A 24,696-nucleotide genomic window follows, 5' to 3' on the forward strand; every position below is an offset into this window, starting at 1 on the left:
TCTAAAACTTGTTTTTTCCAGTTTCATGGCTACAATACAGGGGAGAATATAATTCATGTATCAGGAACCAATCAATATCTTTTCCCATCCGATGGAGGACAGATTCAAGTAGAGACTATACAGTTTGTAAAAAGTGATTCTTTGTTTCTTTATGCTTTGCTTTGACTCAGTGCTAACTGATGGAATAATTTCTTAATCCATAAATGCTTATTCATGTCTCAGCAGTAAAAATTCAGTTAGAGAAATTCCATATTAGGCTCTATCACTACTAATCTTTACAGTTACCTGTAATATGTTAACAGTTGATACATAAATGAAGTGCCAGAAAACTAGAAATGCAGAAAAATCAATTTGTATTTATTTGTTCAATGGCAACTGATGCATGATATTTCCAGAATGTTCAAATTATTTTTCCAGTCAAATGCAATATAGATAAGCAACAGAGTCTTCTGCAGACTCTCAGATTTATCGGGAAGTTTTTAAATATTTAGTCTAAACTCAGATAACTTTTATTTTGTCGCCTTGGTTTTCTACTACATGATTCAGTCCAGTTATGAGCAATTTTCTTTTTTTGAGTGCTTTAAAGTAGTAGATGCACTGTTTATTTGGGTGCAAATAAGTTCTGAAACTTGGTGGAAGCACTAATAGTATTCCATTGCTTTACAGAAACTTTTATAAAGGTGAAGGTAATGAAAGACAAGCACAATTTCTTCATTCATGTCACAGACCCCAAGGAAAACTTCAAAGAAGCTGAAGAGCAAGAAATTAATGAAGAACAGCAAATTAGATTAGGTCAGTGGATTGATGTCACTGATATAAAGAATTAATAGTTTGATGTATTTAATAATTGGATGCAAAACTTACCAACTAACAGAAAATACATTGTTACTAATGGCGGAGAGTAAGAAAAGTCTGTGTTCCATAAAATAAAGTAAAAATCCAGTTGGCTGACTTAAGCACTGTGTAGAGAGTTCTTAGCAAGATGTAGAAGCACAGTGCAGGTCAACATGTCCAAACCAGTCTCTTTTCCAAAGCAAGAAAATCGCCATTCCTTAAGAAAATAGTTTTCTTCTTTAGTGGAGGACTCATTCAGATCTTAAAGTGGCCTGAGAAAGCCTAAGAAGATGAAAAATGAATGCTGCCCATTGTAACCAAAGTAAATATCTGCCATTGAAAGGGAAGATTTCCCCTTTTGATGTGGACCTCCTTTTGTGGGTCAGATGACCAGAGCATTATTGCCTCCTCAAGACCTTTGTTTTGAAAACAGATCTTTCTGCAGTCCTGCAGTTTCTACGGTTGGTTGACATATTGTTAATACTCATAAAGAATCAAATCCAAATCCTTTCTGAACCCAGGTGAGAGTGTTTCCAAGAAGAAAGCCAGTTTGTAATAATTTGTGTATATGTTGGCCAAAAGCATTATGGAATTCCTGTCACCAAATTGAAGAGTATTGGAAAAGGATAACTTATACATATTAGCTCTTTTCATCATCAATGTTAGAAAACATCCTGCTCTTGCTTCTTCCCTTGGCTTACCAGCAATGTGATTGTATGTTTTCTTAGTACAAAATTTGCATCCCTTCCACAGACAAGATTTTTTTTGTCTGCACTTCTGACAGCTGACCTGTATAATTCTAGGGTCTGCCAGACAGTACTGGCATCACCAGTGTTTGAGTATCTGAGACAAGTTGTATTCACTGGACAAAAGTGAACGTTTTCTTTCTTTCCTCCCATATAAACAGGAGTCCCTTATAGAAAGGCAGTAGGGAAGACAAGAATCAATCCACTCTGATACTTGACAGTGGGATGGTACAATGGTAAATGTGTAAAGCAGTCAAAATTCCAAAACATCATCCTACAGGTGGTATACAGCAATAAGCATTGCAATGATAGACAAGAAATAGGAGCAGACAAGGTCTCAGGATGTGTCCCATGTTGATGAATTTGGGAGATAGCTCAGCCTGCCTTAACCTGCTTTTGTAGTCTTCTCTGCTACTCCTCACCATTTTAAGAAGCTGCTCTCCATATGGGAAGTGCCAAGTTTTTCTCTTACCAATAGAACATTTCTTTAAGTCAGCAGCAGCTGAAGTAGAGGCAAGGTAGGACCCAGAGTCTGGAGGGGTATCTTGCCTAGTTCATGTGGTTTTCACCATGGCATACTCATCACATGACACCTTGATCTGCCCCTCTGTGTGAGTTTGACTCCTGATACACTTTTACAAATCCCAGACATGCCTTTGGATCTAATTTCTCAATTTTTTGTCCTTTCTTTTACTTTCTCCTCAAAGTACACACATAGAATCATAGAATATCCTGAGTTGGAAGGGACCCTCAGGGATAATTGAAGTTCAGCTCCTGTCCCTGTGACAACATGTGAGGGACAGTGGTTTTTATTAATGCATAGGCCACATGCAATAGAAATAGGCAGTTTAGCATTCTTGTCAGCCAATAAACAAGGATCCATAACTCCAGAACTGGGTCCTTTTGCTGCTTAAATTCCATAAGATTTTATACTAGTTGTTTGTATTAAGCCTGTTTTTACACACCTAACTTATTAGAATGCTATTTCTGGATAAAAAAATACAGGTGTATTGCACAAAACTGACTATTATATCATACCCTAAGAATGGAATGTTGGTTTTCCCTGCTCTATTTAGTCTATTTAGGTTAGTCATCCTCACTGAGGTTCCACTTCTCACACCAGCCATTGCTTTACAGGTCAGGTGGTTGTGGTATGTGTTGCTGTCTTTAAAATTTATTTTTTTTTTTAAAGGAGAATTGAAAAATAAAAAGAAAGCTGTGAGCAAGTTTGGATCTTTTTCAGCCACCTTGGAAAATGGAATCCAGCTGTCTCTGAGCTATTATGGACCTACAGGGGAGGCAGCAGGTAAAGTAAGCAAATAGAAGAGGATATTTGAGAACCATAGGGGGATTTTTTTTTCCTTTTTTTCCCCTTTTATACTCTCCTTAACCCAATAATTTGTTGCATGCAATTCTGCCTTTCTCAGCAGCTGCTACTTCATGGTAGAGAATTTTCAGCAAGGCTCAAAATGAGATTACATTGTCAAGAATATTCTGTGATTCAATTTTCAAAATGGAGGGAGGTCTCCAAGCTTTTCTGCTTACTGTGAAAACAGAGCAGTGCAAGTATTGTTATTAAGTAGCCCAGCAAAATAAGCCACTTAATTTGAGCCAAAGAAAATGTGATTTTCTGAGGAGTCTTCTTGGTTTTCCAAGAAATAATATTTTTGTAAACTTATATAGGCGATTATGGAACTTTCATTTTACTTTGGGAGTTGGACTTTAGGTTACAGTTGTGCAGACATAATGAGGGATTTCTCTCAGCCTTTCAATAAACACATTCACCAACTGGAAGCAATTGCTACAGAAAACCACAGTGAAAACAGCGTCTGCTTTTACCAAGAGCTTTTTGTTTCCATTACATTTGAAAGGCCACTGAAACCGTCTTATGGATAAAAGTGAAACCCTTCTCTGATCATAAAATAATTTCAGCATTTTTTAGCTCTTAAAATATGAAAACATTTAATTGAATGCATCTTTGTGTGGCTGTGGTAAACCATTCAACTCTACACTCAGTTTTAATTGTTCAAATATATTTTACAAATTAATTACTAAAAAATAGACTTTTTAGACTTGGGTCAAGAGAGCATTCACAATAGTAGCCCACAAAAACTTGGATTAAGGCATAAAAGAGAGACATGTCTGATTAAATACCTACATGTCAGTTGTGATGTTTAGCTTTTTCACATTCACCATAATCATCCTATTCTGCATTAGAATAATCCTTGCTATGTTGAGCTTTAGCGTGTTGCTAACTGGCATTCTTTGATTGCTTGCAGTTTTTCTATGATCTTTTGCTTTTGCCAAATTCCTGTGGGTCTTTGTATTGTAAGTGCTCAGAATAATTCTGACCAGAAATACACTCTTAGGTGATCCTCATATGCCATCCATCCCTAATGCAGAATGGTATACCATGAAATCTGCAGTTTCTCTCCAATGATCAGTTAAATTGTGTGCAAATTACCCTTTTTCCCTGCAGTACTGAAATAGTTTTCTGGAAACTCTCTAATTCTCATTTTTCTTACTGTTTTTCATTGTTTATCTATTTTATCTTCTATTAGGGAAGCAATGGTGACAAAAGGCCTCAAGTTGTTTTTCAGCTTTATGCAATTGTTTTTTCTTTTAGGGGGCAGATGTTAATATTTCTTCAAGTTTTGAATTTTTCTTTGTTTTCTCTAGCATTATCAAAGGTTAATTTCTGATCACCTTGCATTTATGCTAGAAATAATCTCCTTGTCTCTTTATGAATCTGGGACTGCTTAAGCACCTGCAGGGCTTTTGATTCTGGATACTGTAGAACATCTGTACTTGCTCTTTATATTTTGACAAAATAATGAGAGTACAATTCAAAAGTCTTAGACATGTGAATGTGTGTATCTGGAATTTTACATTTCTCTCAAGATTTCTAAAGGCCGTTTATCTCAGTCTTGACAATCCACTCTTTTTCATTGTTACCCTCAGACACCATGTTCTTATTTTTGGGGGCAACCAGAATAAAGGCATAGGTGAAATTTCTATGTAAATTAAGTGTCAGTTTGCTGAAATAATTACAGAAAATGTAAATTTGTCTTTCTTTTATTTTCAAGAAATTGTTTTGAAAGGCAACATGAGTACTTCCTGTTGACATGCCTAGCAGACTGTCCTAATGCTTGGCTTGAAGAATTGCAAGAGTCTCATCAAGTCTAGATCATTAGAATCTTTCTGAAGAATTATAGCAAAATAGACATATGTAGTAGAGTTAGTCTGTGCTGGAGCAGTCCATGATAAAGCAGAACACAGTGATCATTTACTAGATACTAGATTCAGAATGTCTCCACTTCTCAGTATTCTGGAAGTAACAAAGAATTTTAAAATTGTAATTTATTTTTGAGGTGACAATCAAGTAGCGACTTGTGGGAAGCAATTGTTTCAAGATGTCTTTTAGGCTAATAAGTTGTCTGTCTGTGGAAAGATTTTCTAAATACTATTATATATTTAGCCCCTCTATCTGAAATAACAAACTCCCACACTGAGGTTATTATTTCTAAGGTAAAATTAAGTGTACACAATTTTTTTAAAAAATAAAATGTGGCCATCTACATTTATTAAGCTTAATTACATTGAAAATTGTGCTTTTCCCTTCCTTAGATGATGAAACAGGTCTTGTCTTAGCAAGAATTCTGAACATCCCTTCTGTTCATCTTCCGACGGTAATTCCAACAACAGTTTCTCCTATTACACCAGCTCCAGGAAAAAAAGATAAGTTTGACAGAAGAAAATCAGGAAAAGCTTCTGCCAAAGGAAATCCTGGCAAATTAGCCCCTTCATCACCTGATGACCTGGTACAGAAAGAAGAACAAAAGGTGAGAGAAGAGACAATATCCAATCCAAAGAAACAAAACAAAAATTCAAAGGCATGAACTTTTGTAGAAGGAACATATATTCTTCTTAGAGAGCTTTGAGCTGTGTCTTTACAAATTCCTAACAATTTGTGGTGCTCTTAAGGATATGTTTTACTCTTTCAGTTGTTCTCAGATGTACATATTGGCAGCTGTTAATGAACTAAGTCTTTATGACTCCGTGATGTAAAGCAGCGAGTCTGCCATGGCCCACATTCTTTGTCAATTTTGGCTTTACGGTTCCAGCTGTTACACTGCAGGCGATCAGGGGGCTGGAGCACCTTCTCTGCAAAGGCAAACTGAAACCATTGGGGTTGTTCAGCCTGGAGAAGAGAACGCTCCAGGAAGACTTTAGAGCACACCTTCCAGTACCTAAGTGAGGGTAGAAGAGAGCTGGAGGGCAACTTTTTACCAGAGCTTCTACTGACAGGACAAGGCAAAATGGCTTTAAACTGAAAGATTAAGATTAAATATTAGGGAGAAATTCTTTACTGTGAATGTGGTTGAGGCACTGGAACAGATACCCAGAGAAGCTGTGGATGCCCCATCCTTGGAAGTGTTCACGGCCAGGTTGGATGGGGCTTTGAGCACCCTGGTCTAGTGGAAACTGTCCCTGTCCATGGAAGGGGGTTGGATCTCAACAATCTTTAAGGTCCTTTCCAACCTGAACCATTCTATGATTATTAATATCTCAGTTACAAGAACTGCTAAATTCTTTAGTTTAATCAAGTAGAATTTTTTGGGCTTCCCAAAACCCATATTCAAAAGTCTAACCAACCAGAAAATTAGTGAAGACAGTTTTGCGGTATCTTGCTCTGTAATTTGGTCTTTCCAGCTGATAACAAGCCAGGGACCAGGAATTTGAGGAAGTTACTTTAGCCGTTAACTGAAGTACTTTTATCACAGTACAGGCCTTTGGAAATAATGAATGAATCTTTGGAAAGCAGATTCTGAATTTCTGTTCTGAAGTAGGTTTTAGTACCTCGTGGTTGAAGTAACACTGTGGCTGTTGTTAAAAAACAGATTCTGTGCATATCCACAAAAAGGGCTCCTTGCCTAATTTCATCATGGAAAGGGGTGTAGGGAGTTGCCAAACAACACTCAGCATAACATTCAGCCATTATGTGGCGCAAACAAACCCTATAGAAAAATAGCCTTATAATTAAAAATTCTGTCAGGATGACTTTTAAAACCAAAAGGCTTTTAACTACTTGGTTTGGAATTACTTTGGATAGAGAATATCCATATTAGTGCATACATCACCTGTCTGTGTGAGTCTGCAAATATTTTGGAGGACAGGATTAGAATCTAAATTGGACTTGACAAATTCACAAGGACATGGTCTGTAAAATAGGATGCAATTCAGTAAGAATAAGAGATAGGTTCTACAATTACATATAAATAATCAGTATATATCTACAGAATGGATAACAACTGTGTCAGTGACAGTTCTATAGAGAAAGGTCTGAGAGTTGTCATGGATCACAAGCTATCCATAAGTCAACAATGCCATCTTCCTGTGAGAAGGGCAAAGACCACTGAGATGTGAATACAGAGGAGTATAGCCTGTTAAATATGTAAAGTTATTTTTCTTTTAGGGCTGGTAGAGTCTCAGTTGGAGTATTGTGTCCAGTTATAGACACTGCACTGCAAGAAAAATATGGGCCACACTGAAAGTTTTAAGGAAAGCATGAAGATTACAGGTCTAGAAGACTTAACCAGTGGGAAAGATTTAAAAGAATTGGTTTAGGTTTGTTTGATCTTGAGTTGAGAGACAGAATAGCCTCTGTAAAGTCCTAAAAAAAAAATCCTCTATTATGTGAGCTTGTATCATTATCAGAGGTATTTAGAAGTAAACCAATTTCCTGCAGTAGTGGTTCAGGTCAATCAATGGGAAAATGTCACTGAGGCTAAGCAAAGTAAAGCCCTTGGAACAGTTTACCAGGAAACCTCCAGCCCTGGAAATTTTTAGAATATGTTACATTAGAATTTTCTGCTAACAGTATAGATATACTTGATTATTGTTTTTACCATTAGACAGAGAGAAGTAGATGACAACTGAGAATTACTTCTGCCCTATTCTGTGACTTCTACCTCATGATGCTGTGACTACAATCTTAGGGTATTGAGAGTAGCCTTAATTACCAGTAATATTGTGTAAATTAACTGTAAAATACACAGGATCTTTTATGCTGAAAAACAGGTGGCAAAATATCTGCCATTTCCCTATATTTCTATTCCTAAAAAGGAAGAATATGGGATTATACCAAGGCAAGTTATCTCTGTTACTTACATCTGCAACACAAAACTTTTTTCATCTTATGACTACTGGTATATTGTAGTCCATTGTTACATAGGTTTTTGAGGGAATGGTTCTTCAAGGTGAATGAAAGAAGATAGCATAAGCAAAGAAAATAACTAATGTTTCCACTTCTGAATCCATAAACTCTGAAAATGTTAAATATGAGTGGTAGACAGCACTTAAAAAAAAGTATTGTTAAAATGGAATCTGTACAGCCTAAATCTGTACTCTATTTTTTTCTTTATTATCTTAAAATGTGAAATAGAACTTAACTAATTTTTCATTCTGTAGATGGAAATGCAAGAACCAGTTCCCCAAACACAAGAGATGTCAGATGCTCCTGCTTTTCCAAGTTTGAATGCCTCCTGTCCCAATGGACTTGTATTAACTTTCCTCGGTGAAAGGTTTCGAGGTTAGTTTTCTGAGACACTGCAAAGTAAAGAATTTAAGAGAAGCTAAGATTACAGAAGAAAATTATATCTTCATTGATGGATTTAGATGTAACTCTTATGTTTTTAACATGTCAGAATGCTAAGTCTGTCATAATGTTTATTTCATAGTATTTGCAACATGAATAATATGGTTTTATTCAAACAAATATGAAATCTAGAATCACAAGTTGTTGAACATAAAAGATTGAGGGCAAGAAAGTAGCAACCCTAAAAAGCCCTTGGGAGTCATTTTGGATAATCTTTTGACTATGCACACAGATTGGAATACTAAAGAAAAACAAGCAAATTCAATAAATAAATACATATATATTGAGGAATCTTGAGTGATAGCAGGAAGATGGTCACATTACCTGTGTCTGCACTTCCTTTGAAAGCATATGTACTTAAGCCCCCAAGGCAAAATGTTAATAATTTGAAAGATTCGGGGAAGAATAACAAGAATAATTAAAGCATCAGAAGATGTATCTTATAATAATCTCATTTCACTAGAGAACTCCATTTAAGTAGCAAAGAATAGGTCAAAGGAGTGACTGGTGCCAGGCTGGAAGTACAAGAAAACAAAATTTTGTTGATAGCTTGTAAATACAGTATACAAAGTTATTACAGTTTTCAGGGGCTTGAAACTGAAAACTAGGACTTTATACTAGATTTAAGTTATACTCATTTGGTAAGAATGTTACACTTATAAATGGTAAGAATGATTAACAAAACTAACCGAGGCTGTGATGGAGTCTGCTGCTGGTTGTTTTACAGTCAGGGGGTTTTTTGTTGCTTTTCTAAAAGATGCAGTTTCAAACAGGAATTATTTCACAGAAGTCCTTTGGTTTTGCCATCCACAACATACAGAGAAAACACTCAGAATAAGCCTTTCTGCCCTTATCATTTGATTTCCTTTAGAAGACTGATAAGGTATATGGATACTTTAAAGCTTTTGTGCCTGACAAATATTCTGCAATAAATTTTTTTTGCAGTGTTTTTGAAAATCACTATTAGGTTCATCTTTGCATGTTGTAAACTGTAGTAAATCTTGGGGTTTTTCAGTCATGCCGTTAGGTTTTGAAGCAGAGAAATGTGAATTTTGTCATCTAGTTAGTTCTAAAAACAGCCATGTACAGATGTCATTTAATACCTATGTACAACAAATCTGTACAGCCTGTGTGCTCTGATTAATCTGGTATGAAGTAAAGAACCTGCAGAGTGTTCTCAAACATACATAGTTTGGCAAGAAGCATAAGTTGAAATGCTGAGTAGTTGAGGTGAACAGAGCAATTACAGACACTTATATGGCGTCTCTCAATAAAATTACCATAATTATACCCCTTAGCATACGCAAAACACTGCCATCATTTAATCTAAGAAATATAGTTGTTCAAGCAGACAGAATATATTACTTGGGTTTCTATACAAATTCAAACTTGGTGAAACTCAGTTGTGGTTTTTTTTCACCTTTATGGGCAGTTAGGGAATTTCTCTCACATTATGTTAGTCTTCCAAAAGTTCGGCATCCATAACAAATCCATCTTCAAATTCCCCTTGTTTTCATGTGGAAAGACAGCCACCTTCACAAGAGGATGCAGAGTTTCTGAGTAGGTGACTGTTTTGAACTTTGCTCTGAAATCAGTGTTAGTCTTTTAATCTGTGCATTACAGATTCAGCCAAGGACGGTTAGTCTTAGCTAAAGTTACACATCTTCTGTCGACACCATGATGCTGGGTGTGTAGCGCTGTTTGAATGCGTGCCATGCATTACTAAGTAATTCAAAGTTTGCTTTCAGAATTGAAAGGTGAAGCCACTGCCACTGAAGCAAAGAAAGAGATGGTAGAGGAAAGTAAGGCCAAAGGAGAGAAAGAAGAGGTTATGCAAAGTGGAGAGGAGGAACATCAGGTTACAGAAGGTGAAATAAAGCAGGAAGATACCAAAAGTGAACAGGCTAAGCAGCCTACTCTGGAAATTTTGGTTAGACAGAGTTATCCCCAAAAGGTAAAGAACTGTCATCTTTATTCACCTCCAGCGAGGCAAACAGAACAAGAGGTGTCAAGAGTCATCACTAGTCAAGGAACTGTCATAAAGCACCTGATGGATGGATCTACCCAGGTATATTTGGTAGAATTCATTGCAAGCAGTACAATTTAGTACAGTTCATTGTAATGGAAGGTGATTACCATTAAACTTGTTTTTGTCTACAAGTCTCCAGTTTGTAGATGAAGGAGTTAAGTAATACTGAATTACGCAGCCATGTCAAGACTAAAATACTTTGTTCAGAGTCAGAACTTAGGGAGATTTAAGTATGAAAATTTCAGGCATGAGAAGGTTTTAGGCAACTTTGTGATTAGGAAATAGCTGAATATGGTTCAGAGAACTACATTCCTAAACTTAAGCTTCTGAAGTGTGGATTAGTTCAGCTTTGAGTATTTTTGGCAATATGAAAGCCTTCATATATTTTTTTCAGTTTAAACACTCATATGGGATCCAGAAAAGACCTGAGCTGTTATTCAGTCCTGCAGACACCTTTACGTATCCTAAATTTTCAGGAAAAATTCTGTATATTCCTACGTACCTGCTTTGTTTATACATATTTTTGTTGTGTGGAATTTTGATACCGTTTAGGTGATATAGGCTGTCTTTGCAAATATTATAATCAATCCACAAGCAAATTTTTTTTTAAACTATAAGACTCTACATGTAGTTAGCAAACACATGAAAAGAGAAGTCACCTAATTTGACTCAGAATTTGTCAAAATAATTCCTTATTTCCTGAATTTCTTTTTCCTGTCTAAGTAGACCACAATGCCTAGTATAAGTTCTTTACATTTATTCATCACACTAGATGTTAAAACATTTAGCCAGGATTCCTGAGAAATGTATCCATTTCAGAAATAGCTGCTGTATGTCTATATATTCACAACATTCTGTTTCCTGATAGAAAGATGTAGATCTTATGTGCCTAAAATGATTTTACAGTAGTCTTTGCTTAAACAGATTATGAGTGCATCCTTCTTTATATTAACTTAATGTCTATGAGTCATCAGAAATTTATTGCTTATGATAAGCATTCAAAAAAGAAGAACTATTTAATTCTTTACAGTAACAATTTCAAGAGTTGTTTCTATATGTTGTTCATTTCTTTTCTACATTGTACTGTATTTATAAATTAATTTAGGGATGGTTGGAGCAATTCTAGAGTTTATCTGACACATAGAGAAGATGCATATCAATAGATGAGTGTAATGGATCTCAGAAACCAGATATAATTTGATAAATAACCAAGACTTTTTTTTGTTGACTGTCATAATGGCTAGAGTATTCACAGCAGTTCTAGACATGTGGAATATCTCAGTACATATCAATGTCAATACAGATGCATTATCACTGCTACCAAAAAAAAGTCATTAACCTATGATCATTAGTCAAAGAATAATCTTTACTGTTTATTTTTATAACACTTTTTCATTATTAGAAGAGTCCCCATTAATTATATCCATGGACTGCAGCAAATAGCACTCCTTCTGGCAGTGACAAATGGGATGAAATTTAACAAAACCAACTGTTGGGTCCTACACGTGGGACAGAGTAATGCCAGGCACAAGTGTAAACTGGAGAGTGCCCTGCATGGAGTACCCTGGGGGTGCTGGGGGCAGCAGCTCAGTGAGAGTCAGCAGGGTGTGCCTGGGCAGCCCACAGGGCAGGAGCCGTGTCCTGGGAGCATCAAACACTGAGCACAGAGGGCAGAGGGGGGATCATCAGCCGTGCTCGGCGCTGGTGCGGCCTCACCCGGAGTGCTGGCAGCAGCTCTGGGCACCACCACCTCAGAGGAGTGGGAAGGTCCTGCAGTGAGTCCAGAGAACAACAAAGCTGGTGGAAGGGCTGGCAGGTGCATCCTGAGAAGAGTGGCTGAGGGGTCTGTTCTTGTCTGCTTTGGAAAGACACATGCTGAGGGTCAACCTCCTTGCTCTCTGCAGCTCCCTGAGAGGGGAAATGCAGAGGGAGGTTCTGGTATCTTCTCACTGGGATCGACTGACAGGACACATGGGAATGGCTCAAAGGAGCACTAAGGGAGGTTCAGACTGGACATTGGGAAGCATTTTCTTACCAGGAGAGTGGTCAGACACTAGAACAGACTTGCTGGAAAGGTGGTTGATGCCCCAAGGTTGTCAGTGTTTAAGAGGTATTTGGTCAAAGCCATTGACAAGAAACTTTAACTTGGTCAGCCCTGAAGTGGTCAGGCAGTTGGACCAGGTGATCATTGTAGATCCCTCCCTAACTGAAATAGTCTGTTCTCTTAATTCTCTTTAAGAAAGCTTCTTTATTTCTTGTATTACTTCTGAGAGATTTTACTTTTTTCCTCTCCATCACCCACAGTATTCTAGTGACTATCGCATTTGTGACACACTCTTTTAAGACTTTGTAGAGGTGTTTGGATTTATTTTAACCTCTAGTATGTCCTTGATTTCTGTAGATTCTGTTTGCTGATGGCACAGTGAGTAATAGCCCCGATTCTGGTCCTGTCCTACCACCACCTACAATTCCAGATGAAATATGGAGGAAAATTCCCTTATCAGAATCAGACCTTTTATCTGAGACCAGCACTAAGAAAGGTAATATTTCTTGTGTTTATATCTTGGACAGATATAAAGTTAGTAGGGCTAATAGTACTTAATAAAGAGCATATTTCTTTAGTCTGAAAATTCTGACAATGTGAAAATGCAATTTCATCTGTACTCAGCTGCTGCACACTGCTATGTTACCTTCATAGCAAATCATTCCTCTCCTACTCCAAATTTATTTTTCTTCTAACATGGTAGGATTCTAATAAGTAAAAAGTTGTGTAAGAACTTCATTGGTATCAGAGTGAACACAGAATCTTTCAAAATAAATCCTTAAAGCTACATTGGTGTTAAATCCTTACTTTTGTCTAACAGTATTTAGTCTTTGTATTAAGAAATGCTTCTCTCAAAGAGAATCCATTTTTCTTTCTCACTCCGTGTATTCCAAAGCACCTACTATTGGTCATTATCAATCGGTTGTATGGACTTGTGCTTGGTGGTAATATAGCCATTCTTACTGTATTTTGTTTGACTGAGAAAGAGCCAAATAATGTTTACTTCATACCTCAGAGCCTAGTCCAAGATCACTGTCGGTATTACTTAGTACACAGAATAATTCTGACCTGTGGTATTAGCATACAATTTATTGGAAATAGGTGAATAAAAATTGCTGCCAAAGAGAAAGGTTTCTCAAAAAGAGACTTTTTGAGTCAAGTCCAGTCCTTTTTCTTAGGATATTCCTTTAGATACCTGCAAAGATGAGAACTGTGACAAACCATTTTCTAATATGAATTCTAAGTATCTGTGGCCAGTGTATGTCCTTTATTCCTTGTCCTTTATTTATGATCACTTTTTCACCTTCCCCACCTTTCTTCTTCTCTGCTTTTTCTTGACAAATTTGTAATGAAGAATTTAATCTCTTTTTGGTTTCAGGGGTGCTTTTTTGCTAGATATTTGCTCGAAGTCTTTCAGCCTGCTCTCTGGACTACGCTCTTGTATTTTGCATACACTTAGTCTATTTTTCCTGAATATGGGGAGACAAGAGTTGTCTATAATATTCCTAATAAGATCTCTCCAATTGCCTTTCATAATGAGATCTTTATCCTTTTCTTCTGATGCACCATAGGACTGATGGCATTAGCATGCTATTTACTTTTTCTGTAAGGAAGCACCTTTGGTAAGGCTAGTTCAGGATCATGTCTCTGAGTAGCAGGAGTTGTAATTTTCTTCTAGCCTGTTAAATAGTTCATTCTGCAATTCTGTCAAAAGTAATGTTCACAAGCTCTGAACTTTACTGGTTTTGTCTTTTGCCTTAAAGAATATCAAGTCTGATACAGAAATTTTTGTTTCTGCAGGAAAAGGCAGTGACAAGACATCACTGCAGTCACAGAAGTCTGAGGAGTTTGAAAAGGCCAGTTCTACACAACCTAAGGCAGGAACCTGGATAACAACAACTCCATTAGGCATTCGAGTGGGCACAGAGGGTGCCACAAGAATGGATCTGAAGCCACTCTTAATGTATCAGGCCACAAACCCAGCTGATGGAACGGTATTAACTGCTTTGGTGTTACTGTAGCACTGTCTATAAGCTAAGAGTCAGGGCTGCCATCACATAAATTGTAGGATTTATTCTTTAAAAACATCCTACTCGTTCTGTTGCACTGTTAGAAATGCAGTAGCTTTAGATTATGAAGAAAATGTGATTCCTCTGTCTCTGAAGTAGATGACAATGTGGTAGTCAAGCTTCTTTAGAGCTTCAGTCCTGGTGCCTTATATTGTTTTTGCTGCTGTCACAAGTATCACAGTGCCAATATAAATGAGTAGTCCTTCATTCTTTCAGATTATGACTGTACGAGAAGATGAAGTGATAATTGCTGAGAAGCCAGGTGGTAACAGAGTAGTAGAACATGCTGATGGTACAAGGATCACAACATTTTATGAAAAATGTGAAGACCTTTCTGTACCAAAGGGTAGTGTGGAAACAGGTAACATCTAAAGGGGAGCAGTTACTTTTCTTGCACTTGACATATCTTGTAAAGCAGAAAGTCGTCAAAATATATACTAAAGGTGGCTTATACCAGTAGCCTAGAGAACAGATCCACTAGTGCAGTCTAGGCTTTGTTTGTTTGCTTTCTTTCAGCAGTATATTCAGTGCAAAAATTATACTGTTGAAGGTAATTATATTTCCTTCTTTCTTATCTATATGATTGTCCTTCACCATGAGACCACAGTGCCAGAGTTTTAGTGTGTTCATTGCCCTCTCTCCCCTGCCCTAATAATAACAAGAAAGCTGCTTTGAGTTTTAACTGAAGAGGTATGAAAGGACCAAGGCATCCTTGTATTTCCCAGGGAAGCCAGGGACTCACCAACCTTGCAGATACTAAATATCTGAATATAGCTGTGGAAAATGTCCTGCCAAGAAAAGGGAAACTTGGGGCTAAAAGTGAAATGGGGCTAAAGGTCTTCTGGCTGGTGTTTTGTTCTGTATGACTGCTTCATTTGCAAGACAAGTACAGTCCTCCTTAATTAAAATGAAGGGGAGACATTTACAGTGTGGGTGTCTGGACTGTTCAAACACAGTGTAGGAAAAGGCCATTGTTGAGTTAGCGGAAAAGGTTCAGGAACATCTCCCCGTGAGATTTTAAAAGTCAAAATCCCTTGAACTGACCTATCTCTTCAATGGAAAGGCAATAACCAGATTAACATGCCTGTTTTCATTTGTTTTCCAAGATTTGTGTTGCTGAACAGGAATTTATTCACATTTTAGAGCTTGTATTACAGGCACAAAGAATTTCAGTGATCCAACTTGTATATTACAAATATCCAGATCATTATGGTTAGTACCATACTTGATACATTAGAGTGTACTTTCCTGGCCAGCTACACATGGTTACAGATATTTTTTACTGTTGGGTTTTCCCATATTGAATTTGCAGTCCAGAATTTCAAAGGTTGCATATTGTTTACATAACATAAAAATATGTGTTAAAGGATGCTATGAAGTTTATGAAGGTCTTGCACTGAAAAGATAAAGAACCAGTACTATGAGAGAAAAAGCAAATTGAATCCTAAGACATTTCCTTGATTCATGTGCTCCTGTCTCATTGTTCTATATTAATTCTTAGATGAACCCTCAGAAGCCACCACAAAGAAGCTTAAAGGTACACGAGTAGAGAATCCTGAGTTTGCTACTGTTATAACAAATTGTGAGGATGGTACCTGTTGTACTATCTTTGGAGATGGGACATCTATTTTAGCAAAGCCACAGGGAACATATCAGGTGGGAATTATTTTTAGTTTGTGACAGTGATATTTAATCTTTGTGTTCCAAGTCCCCTGCCATTAGCAGCTCTCACCTTCATTACTTCCCTTCTCTATCGTCTTCACTAATCCTATTATTCCATTTCTTTCATACTCTGCCAATGTTTAGATACTTACTCACAAATGTACAGGATATTTAAATCACAGTCTTAAATTTCCTGAAGTTAAATATTACAGAGACTCAGATCAGCCTACCTCTTGGACCACATCTGCCTTCTTTCTCCCCCTTTGATTCCTCTAAAGTGGATGATTCAGTATTGAATGTCCGAAAGCTGTCCTCTTGATTTGTATCTGTTCTTCATTTTCACAGTACCTTTAAATTAAAGTTTTCACCTTTGAGGATTGAATCTCTTCCGTTTTTGCTGTCATAGGTTTTACCCAGCAAGGGAGGCTTTCTTTTCTTTGATGAAGATTGCTCAGCAGTTTACAGTCATGAAGTTTATGATTCCAGCAGCAAGGCAGAAGAGAAACAAGCAGGGAGATACATTATGAAACACACTTCCAGCACTATTTGTGAGATGATGGATCCTGAAGGAAATACTTTCAAGGTAAAATACGAGGAAGAAAAGAAGTTTCTGCATTCTAATTTTATATTATAAACTTCTCTCAAAGTCTAATTGTAATCTTGTAATACTTAAAGTAGCCAGAATCAGGTCTCTGATATCTTCTTCACTAAGTGATGGATATCCTTTTTCTTTATATTTATCCCTTATATTTATCCCTATTTAGAGAGACTGAAATAGAACACATGGTGTACAATTTAGCTCACCAGTAAAGTCCCTTTAATTAGCATGATTTGTACTATAGCAAAAAATCAGCTCTGCAAGTGAGGATTAAAAACTGGGTGTGTCAGATTCAGTTCATGGACTGTCCTTTGAATCACCCTTATTTAAATTGTATCTTGAAAAAGGCATTATTATTCCTTTTTAGGTCATTGTTATTGTTTGAATATGTTAATGTCACATTTGTTAATAAGCACATAGTATTTTCAAGAAGGAAAATACTGTAGAAGTTCACTTAGTGGGTGTGAACATACATCAATGTCTGTCTTGAGTATACAGTTACCTGGCTTGACCAGGGAGTATTTTTGTGTAACAGTCCTTGAGAATTTATTAAATATCAGCATGTGATATTAGTATTTGTGATACAGCATGTCTTTCAAGAAATGTTGGGGGGGGGTTACTGTCTTTTCAGTTTTCCTCTTTATTTCTTTTTCCTGTGAGTTTCCAGTTGCTCAGCATGAAATGGTTTTTTCTGTCTCTTTCACTGGGCTAGGTTATGTTCAAGTTCACCAGCAAGTCACTGTTTTAAAAGGATCTTTCAGCTCAAGTAATTTCACATAATTTCTGCTATAGGTCCTGGCTGATGGCAGCACAGATGTGTGCATTCCCAGCATTGGCTCTGATAGCAAGGAGGACAGAAGTTCAGCAGCAGAAGATGTCAACAAACCTATCACTGATAATGAGCATGTCCCCAGGTAAACTGCATTGCATTCATAGGTTAACACTTTCTTTTCTTCACTACACAGTATTTTACAGGGTTCATGGATTTGTGCTCCCTTTGTTCAGTACTCTGTATTTGCACATTTGATGCCATCATGTGGGAGTTCTGCTTTCTTGATAGAGAGATGTGTGTGTTTGGCTGTGTAGGTTTTTCATCATCTCTGCGGATGGTTCTGGAACAGAGCTCCTGCGAGAAAAGGATGTACACAAGTATGTGGCTGAGGCCTACAGTGATCCTGCCACTGCAGTCTTGCAGGATCCTGTACAAGAACAGCCAGGTAGAAAATGTTTCTTTTCTGACAGACTACTAATAGAAAGAATGGAAAAGTTTCAAAGCTCTTATTTGAGCAGGAAATGTTTCTACCCTCGTAAATAAGGGTTCACACTTCTAGGAGTGAAAGAAAGGAGTTTGGGGGAAAACTCTGGGAAGCAGAGAATTAACTGAAGGACATTGTTAAGGGATAAGTGAACAAACAAATGACATATCTTTATCCACTCTCAGTAGCACAAATAAAAGTGAATACCAAATAAATATATTCTTTTTGTTTGTCATTTAAAAAATTGAATGTATCACAATCTCCATTAATGATGTATCAATGAGGACAGTGATGCCCTGATCTTGACCTTTAGCCTGTCTGTTGGAAAGGATACATATTAAAAAGCTGAAAAGACATTACTGGAATAGCCAATACTACATGGTACCAGCCACCTTGCAGCAGCAATGCAAGAAATTACATCCTGAAATTGTTGGTTGTCATTGTAAAGGTAGTTGGAGATGCTGTGTTTCCATAAAAGACACTATGGTGCAACAGGTAGATGCTAACAAAAATATATCTTTAAAAGAGAGGAAAGTATGGTCCCCCTTGATATGAGGGGACGATAAGGGAAGTTTGCTTCAAGCCATAAAGTCCTAAGACATATTTCTCATAGGTTTACGTCATAAGCATATGACATAAAACAGCTTTCCCACTTACTACTCTTATAAGGTGTGGCACATTTTAAATGTACTTCTATTCACACAGAATAGAAGAATATTTGCAGAAACCAAATGAAATAATTCTCCCATGGGAAAAAGAAAAAAAGAAGGGACATAGAGGGAGCCAGCAAAATGCAGAAGGTGAAAAGATCAGAAGGATGGAGAGCATACATACGCAGTCAAAATCCCAGTCAAGAAAATTTACTTACAACCAGCAATCATTTGTAATAGTAGCACATCTGATTTTCCAGACTTCCTGCTCCACCTTTCACAAAATTGGCTCTATTTGCCTTGACAACAAGGCTTCACAATTTTGTATCATTGTGACAGAGTACATTATTGGTGATATCCATTTTGAAGGTCACCTGTGGGATAGATCATAGTTGATTAAGTAATTTTTGGGTTGGGCTGGAAAAAATATTTTTAATAACATTAAAATTTATGCAAACAATACAAACAATATCTAATGGAATCCATCCAGTGATCAGGGCATAAAGTATAAAATACAATGAAGAATTATGCATGTTCTGAATATGTTGTACTACTTCTGAGATTAGTATTCAGTACACATGGGTCAATGCTCTGCTTTTCCTTGTTTGGGCTACTCCCAACTATACAACTGAGCTGTTAACCAAGAATCAGAGCAAGTAGCATAAGCAGTTTATTGTTAAAAATGGGAAATGGGATGAGTAATCTGAACTTGTACAACTATTCTATAATCAGCTCAGTGATCTGATATAATCTGTAGCCATGGATACATGGAGTTTTACCTGTTAGTAATAAGATTTTTTGCAGATAGGTGTTTTTTTCTGTAGGTCTGAGACACTTATTTTTTTTTTAATTTTGAACTGATTCTTAGCAAAATGTGTCTTTAAACCAGGTGTTTTAAGTATTACTATCCTCCGCCCTGTGGCTGAAGAATCCCCCTGGGTAATGAAGAAAGAACCAGAGAGTATTGTTCCTCCATATCTACAGTCAGGGACTCAGAAAGAACCTTCTCCTTCTAAGGTATAATTGTTTCAAAACTGTCCTTTCATGTTAAACAATAGATGTTTGTCTCTGTGGGGAAATGAAGCTCTAAACAATGTGAATGTTAAATTCAGTTTATTAAGCAGACAGAGCAAAGGGTAGGCTGTGTCAGGGAAAGTACGGTCCCATTCTTTTACACTTAGTGAGGGGACACAGCGATTTTAAGGGGACTTTATCGTACCAGATGAAAATGTTTTAGGATAGATAAATTGTTCGTAGGAATTTTACTGGCTTTATTGTCTAGGTCTGTGATTCTATAAGGAGAACACACGCTTTTCAACTGAGACACATTGCCAATAGCTGCATTTTTGGGTAATGTAAGAAGCCTCTTGCTCTTTATGTTTGCTCCTCTCTGTTCAGGGGGAGATCACAGGTAATCCAGTCAGAAGGTGTGTCTGGAAGGGTCTCAGCATTGGAGCAGCACGTTTGTCCTTGCCAGTCCCTGTGCAAAAATGTCCCAAAAAACTGCAAATCCGCCAGCTATTCCAGTATAAGCCACTCTGTGATGAACTAAGAGAAAAACTGCAGCTTTCCCTCAAGGTAGTTCAACCGCATTTATTCATTCTTCCAGTAAGAAATAGAGAACAAACAAATAGACAAATTGGGTGTGATAAATGTGTTGTATATACCTGAGAAAAAGAAATCTACTGTGCTTGAAGGACAATTATTTCATACATAGACAGGTGCTATAAGTGTTTTTCTGAAAACGTTCAATTGTTTCACTTACCTCTTATGGAACCTAGTTTTCTGAGCAAATACATGAGATTCAATCCAGTATACATCACAGACAGTACTCTAACATATAATTTCCTTGATGTCAATATTGATATCTGTTACTTCACTTTTATTTTGTTTAGGGTTTGTTTTCCTTCAAAAAGTCTTAAGAATTTAAATCTATAAAGCTGAACAAGAATTTCTAGCTCACCATAATTCTACAGTTAACTTGGTCACTGAGACGCACTGTGGTCTTGGTTATGTATTTGTTTTCATAAATCAATGAAGAACATTTCCAGGTTCCAATCTGAGTTTTATTACTCTATCCATGTCTAGGAAATAGCTGTGTAGCCTTCTGACAAGGTTTGTGGCCATCCCTCATTAGTGACTGGTTCATAGCAGGGTGCAAGCTAGACCTCCTGTGCCAGTGTTCTGAGATGGTGTCCAAAAGTCAGCAGCTTTGTCCTTCTCAATGTTGGTGTAAAACATTCATTTATTTAATTCACATTGTAAAGATGCTCTTAGAAGAGATTTTAGAGTCAAAACCCCATTATTACTTAAGAATTAGAGAACAACGAAATATATGTATCCTGTAATTGATTCATTTAACCTATTTTGATAATGGCATTGCAGACTAAATTTGAAAGTTAACAGCATGTGAAATGTGTGATGGTAGTAATACATTGTAGCCATTTATATAATTTATTTTTTCCCCACATTACATTGCAAAGAAAACATGCTTGCAGTAGAAAAACACTGACAGCTGTCCAGCCCAGACAAGTTTGGGATATGCAAGTCTATCAGAATGAAATGTTGCCAGTTTTTCAGTCTATAAATATATAAAAATTATTCTTTAATTTGCATACTGACCTTTCAAAGGCAACAGTGTAAGAAAAGTTCCACACTAAAAATGGCAAGGGAAGTCTCTTCATCACTTAGATCTATTGTTGATTTTGAGAGAAAGATGAATGCTATTTATTATATTGGGAAGGAAGAACTTCAATTATTAGCACTGGAAAAACGGTTGTAATAATTGCATAAATTTGCAATGAAAATACCCTCATTGCTCTTAAATCAATATTTAATTAATTCCTTTTTTTTCCAGAATGAATTATCTTAAATCTTTAGCCACACCTTCACTTTGTCAGAGCAAAATCAAGGTTTAAGGAAAATATTCTTCCTTTCTCCATCTCCTATAAGATTAAAGAGATATAAACAAGTGAAAAAAAACTGGCACTGGAAACAGATTGTTTCTTCCAACCTGTTTGCTACTAAAGTTCTGTACTGCAGGTAGCTTTCTGGCAGAGTGATGTGTTTAAAACCCTTTTTTCTATCCAACTGATTTAAAGCAATGTGGGAAAATAAATGTGCTTCTTTCCTGTAGCTGTTGGTATGATTATGTCAATGTAAATATCTATTTTTAAGCCTACGTCTGCATCTTTCTTCTTCTTTTTCATTGTTCCACCAGGAATATATAGACAACATCTTAAAGCAGGAAAATGAGCTGGAAGAGATGAATGTGAAAGAACCAAGAACCGAAGAAGAAAAGGAGAATGCTGCAAGTCTCCTTGAACAGGTTACAGTGAGAAAAATCAAATTTTTAACTACTTCTTTCCACAAAACCCTTGTATAGCACTGGAAGTGTGAGCCTTGAAACACATTATCCATTAATAAACCAGCAAATGTCAGAGTAGCGTAGTGCCAGTTAATGGTATAGCAGAGCCACGCTCAGCCTTCAGCTGGTCTGAATTCAGCAGGGCACTGCTGCCATTTGGGGAAGCAATACTCAAAACAGTTCAAGAGTCTGGCTCTACTGAATGATATGTTCCCAAACACACAGACCAAAATTACTTTCCAGTAATTTACTTTTTTTAATATCCCCCAACATCAGGATGAAAATGTTTCCAGTCTGTTGTCATTGCACATGGGAGACTTTTATTTCAACCACAGCCACCTCCATAGTAAGAATTTAAACCCTGCTTTTGGGATAATACAAAAACAGTCTGGAGGAATATTCTTATTACTGCTGAGCAGCATTTTGTTTTTTTTTAAATATAATCTGTGAATTTAAGGGATAATTAGAGTACAAAAAGAAAAAGGAGAAGAATAGGTAATGGGAAGGGTGGGTAAACAGGAGAAGAGGATCGCAGCTTTTCTGGAAAGAGGGACAAAGAAATAATCTGTCAGTAATTCCATCTGCATCTATCCTCTAGGCATTTATTTACTTTGATGAGACCCAGGTGCTGAACCTCACATGCTGCTCAGATCCAGTGAACTTGTCTAGTCACTAATTATTGTTGATTGTCCTGGCTACCTTCAGCACCTGCATTTCCAGTTACAGATTTCACATTAGACACCTGCTGTGACCCAGGAATCACTGTCACATTGCTCCCAAGTCTCCATTAGCTCTGTTACAGCCCAGACTGCCTGGTCAGGAACTCTGGTTTCCAGTTAACTGCTTCAGAGGGAGCATGATAATAAAGGAAACACTTTAGAGCCTCTTAACCCTCATTCACTTTACTGTCAGCCAGCCACATGAGATCTCCTCAGTAACAAAGCCTGCAAATTCCTGAACAGACTTCCCATTTGACTTGTTGGGAATCTAAGTTTGATACGATAGAAATATATCTTGTTTGGGGTTTTTTTTTGCAGAAGGATTTGAATTTGATTAGGAATTAGCTTAGTTGACCTAATAAAAAGTAACCATATAAAAAACAAAGCTATCTGTGCAGTGGGTTATCAAGAAGGAAACAAATATCTGTTTAGAACAGGGAACTTGTACTTCATATCCTTTTTTCCCAGCTTATGTTTTCTGACACACAGAAATACCTGACAATGTGACTACAAGAACGGGGATAACAAGATAGTACTTGTTTACAATATAAATGCTTTGAATAAGATGTTGTTGTGAATTTTATTTCTCATGTAGTCAAAGTTATTCTTTCTTCATTGCAGTCCTTCCCTGACTGGGAGAAGTCAACTGAAAAGCTCAGTGATAGAGGTAATAAAAATTGAATACCTGTATTTTTAAAATTTAAAATATCATAAGTTTAAAAGTATTGTAACATTTTTAAAGAGGGAATATAAAGGTGAATTCATCTATGTGCTATGTACATGCTTCTGTGTGACTCTCACAGGTGATTAGGACTTCTTGGCATCAATGATCCAGTACCTCTGAAAATAATTCCTGGTTTTAGGCATATGTATTTGACATTTTGACTCACTTTTCCATATGTAGTGAGTTTTCTTAGGTATAAGAACTATAACAATACTTGGCTACTTTTATGCAAGTAACAATTTTTCAGACAAGTTTTTTAAAGCAACTAAGTAAATCCTGGTTATTTATTACACTTCAAAATCTAATCTCAAACCATCATGTGTTGGGGTTACATTCACCTACCTAAGGGAAAAGATGGAGCAATGTATCATGGATTTCGGTTAAAGTTTTCACATGATATTTATTAACATTGATTTATGTTTTCAATATGTACCAATAAGAGTTAAGATGTCTGTTTCTTTATAAAAACCCATAAGCCTTTTCTGTAGAAAAAATCATTACATTCTATCCCATAGGGGTGCTCATCTTTAAAGTGTTATTTTTCTGCCCTTCATACCTTGTCAAGAGTGTTTCTACTTGTCAAAAAACCTCATACTTGTCAAAAAACCTCAACTGCTGCAACAAATGCTTGCTGAACAGTTTCGTCTTAAATGGAGCTGCAATTTTAATGTAATATTGCTAATGAAGAAGATAGTGGGAAAGAAAAGCTCTTTGAAATAGGTAAAAATAGAAAAAGCTGAAAAATAAAATCATATTTTATGGTGAAAAACCTGATTAAAAAAAAAAACCACACATTTTGCAGTTTAAACTTATGTAATTCCCAGAACACTAAGACATATTGTCATAGTCTAATAGAATCATATCTCTCATATACATCTCCTAAATTTTGCCACAGAAAATTGTTTTCAGCAAAGCAAAATTCTTTGGACCCATGATTTAGCTTCAAGGTATAAAGTAAACAACACACTTTATAAAATATGTCAGAGGATAGGGCAACTCTTTAATAAAGGCTCAGAGCTGGTCACAATATTAAATGTGGAAAGGCTGGCATTTCTCCATTGAACATATTGATCTAGTATTTCCTTCCATGAGAATGTTGATTATGGCTGCTTCACAACCTCAATTAAGCACAAGCAAGCTTAAGCAAGCTAAATGTAATAAGGTCCCTGAAAGCCCACGTTATTTTCTTCAGCTGTAGATAGAGACCTCAGAACACCCCAGTTAGAGAGTGGCTGAATGTCAGCAACTTTTCCTATTCACAGGTATCTTGAAAGAATGTAAAGATATGTCAGGAAATACAGGCTGAGAGTGTGAACTTAATCTGCTTCTTGTCCTTCCAA

General features: G+C 36.7%; 1 protein-coding gene across 1 annotated transcript in view; it reads left to right on the forward strand.

The window, feature by feature from the left end:
* SPAG17 (sperm associated antigen 17) overlaps window positions 1-24,696 on the forward strand; it is an 88,500-nt gene that overhangs the window by 52,656 nt on the left and 11,148 nt on the right. The window contains exons 21-37 of the mRNA XM_068181889.1: window positions 22-133; window positions 667-792; window positions 2,773-2,886; window positions 5,208-5,422; window positions 8,052-8,172; window positions 9,987-10,306; window positions 12,669-12,807; window positions 14,112-14,305; window positions 14,597-14,741; window positions 15,882-16,036; window positions 16,449-16,625; window positions 17,433-17,554; window positions 17,727-17,857; window positions 19,436-19,563; window positions 19,945-20,124; window positions 21,767-21,880; window positions 23,254-23,299. Coding sequence (XP_068037990.1) covers window positions 22-133; window positions 667-792; window positions 2,773-2,886; window positions 5,208-5,422; window positions 8,052-8,172; window positions 9,987-10,306; window positions 12,669-12,807; window positions 14,112-14,305; window positions 14,597-14,741; window positions 15,882-16,036; window positions 16,449-16,625; window positions 17,433-17,554; window positions 17,727-17,857; window positions 19,436-19,563; window positions 19,945-20,124; window positions 21,767-21,880; window positions 23,254-23,299 — 2,539 coding nt within the window. The remainder of the gene's footprint in view (window positions 1-21; window positions 134-666; window positions 793-2,772; window positions 2,887-5,207; window positions 5,423-8,051; window positions 8,173-9,986; window positions 10,307-12,668; window positions 12,808-14,111; window positions 14,306-14,596; window positions 14,742-15,881; window positions 16,037-16,448; window positions 16,626-17,432; window positions 17,555-17,726; window positions 17,858-19,435; window positions 19,564-19,944; window positions 20,125-21,766; window positions 21,881-23,253; window positions 23,300-24,696) is intronic.

This window comes from Anomalospiza imberbis, chromosome 2 (genome assembly GCF_031753505.1).
Source record: "Anomalospiza imberbis isolate Cuckoo-Finch-1a 21T00152 chromosome 2, ASM3175350v1, whole genome shotgun sequence".
Lineage (NCBI taxonomy): Eukaryota > Metazoa > Chordata > Aves > Passeriformes > Viduidae > Anomalospiza > Anomalospiza imberbis.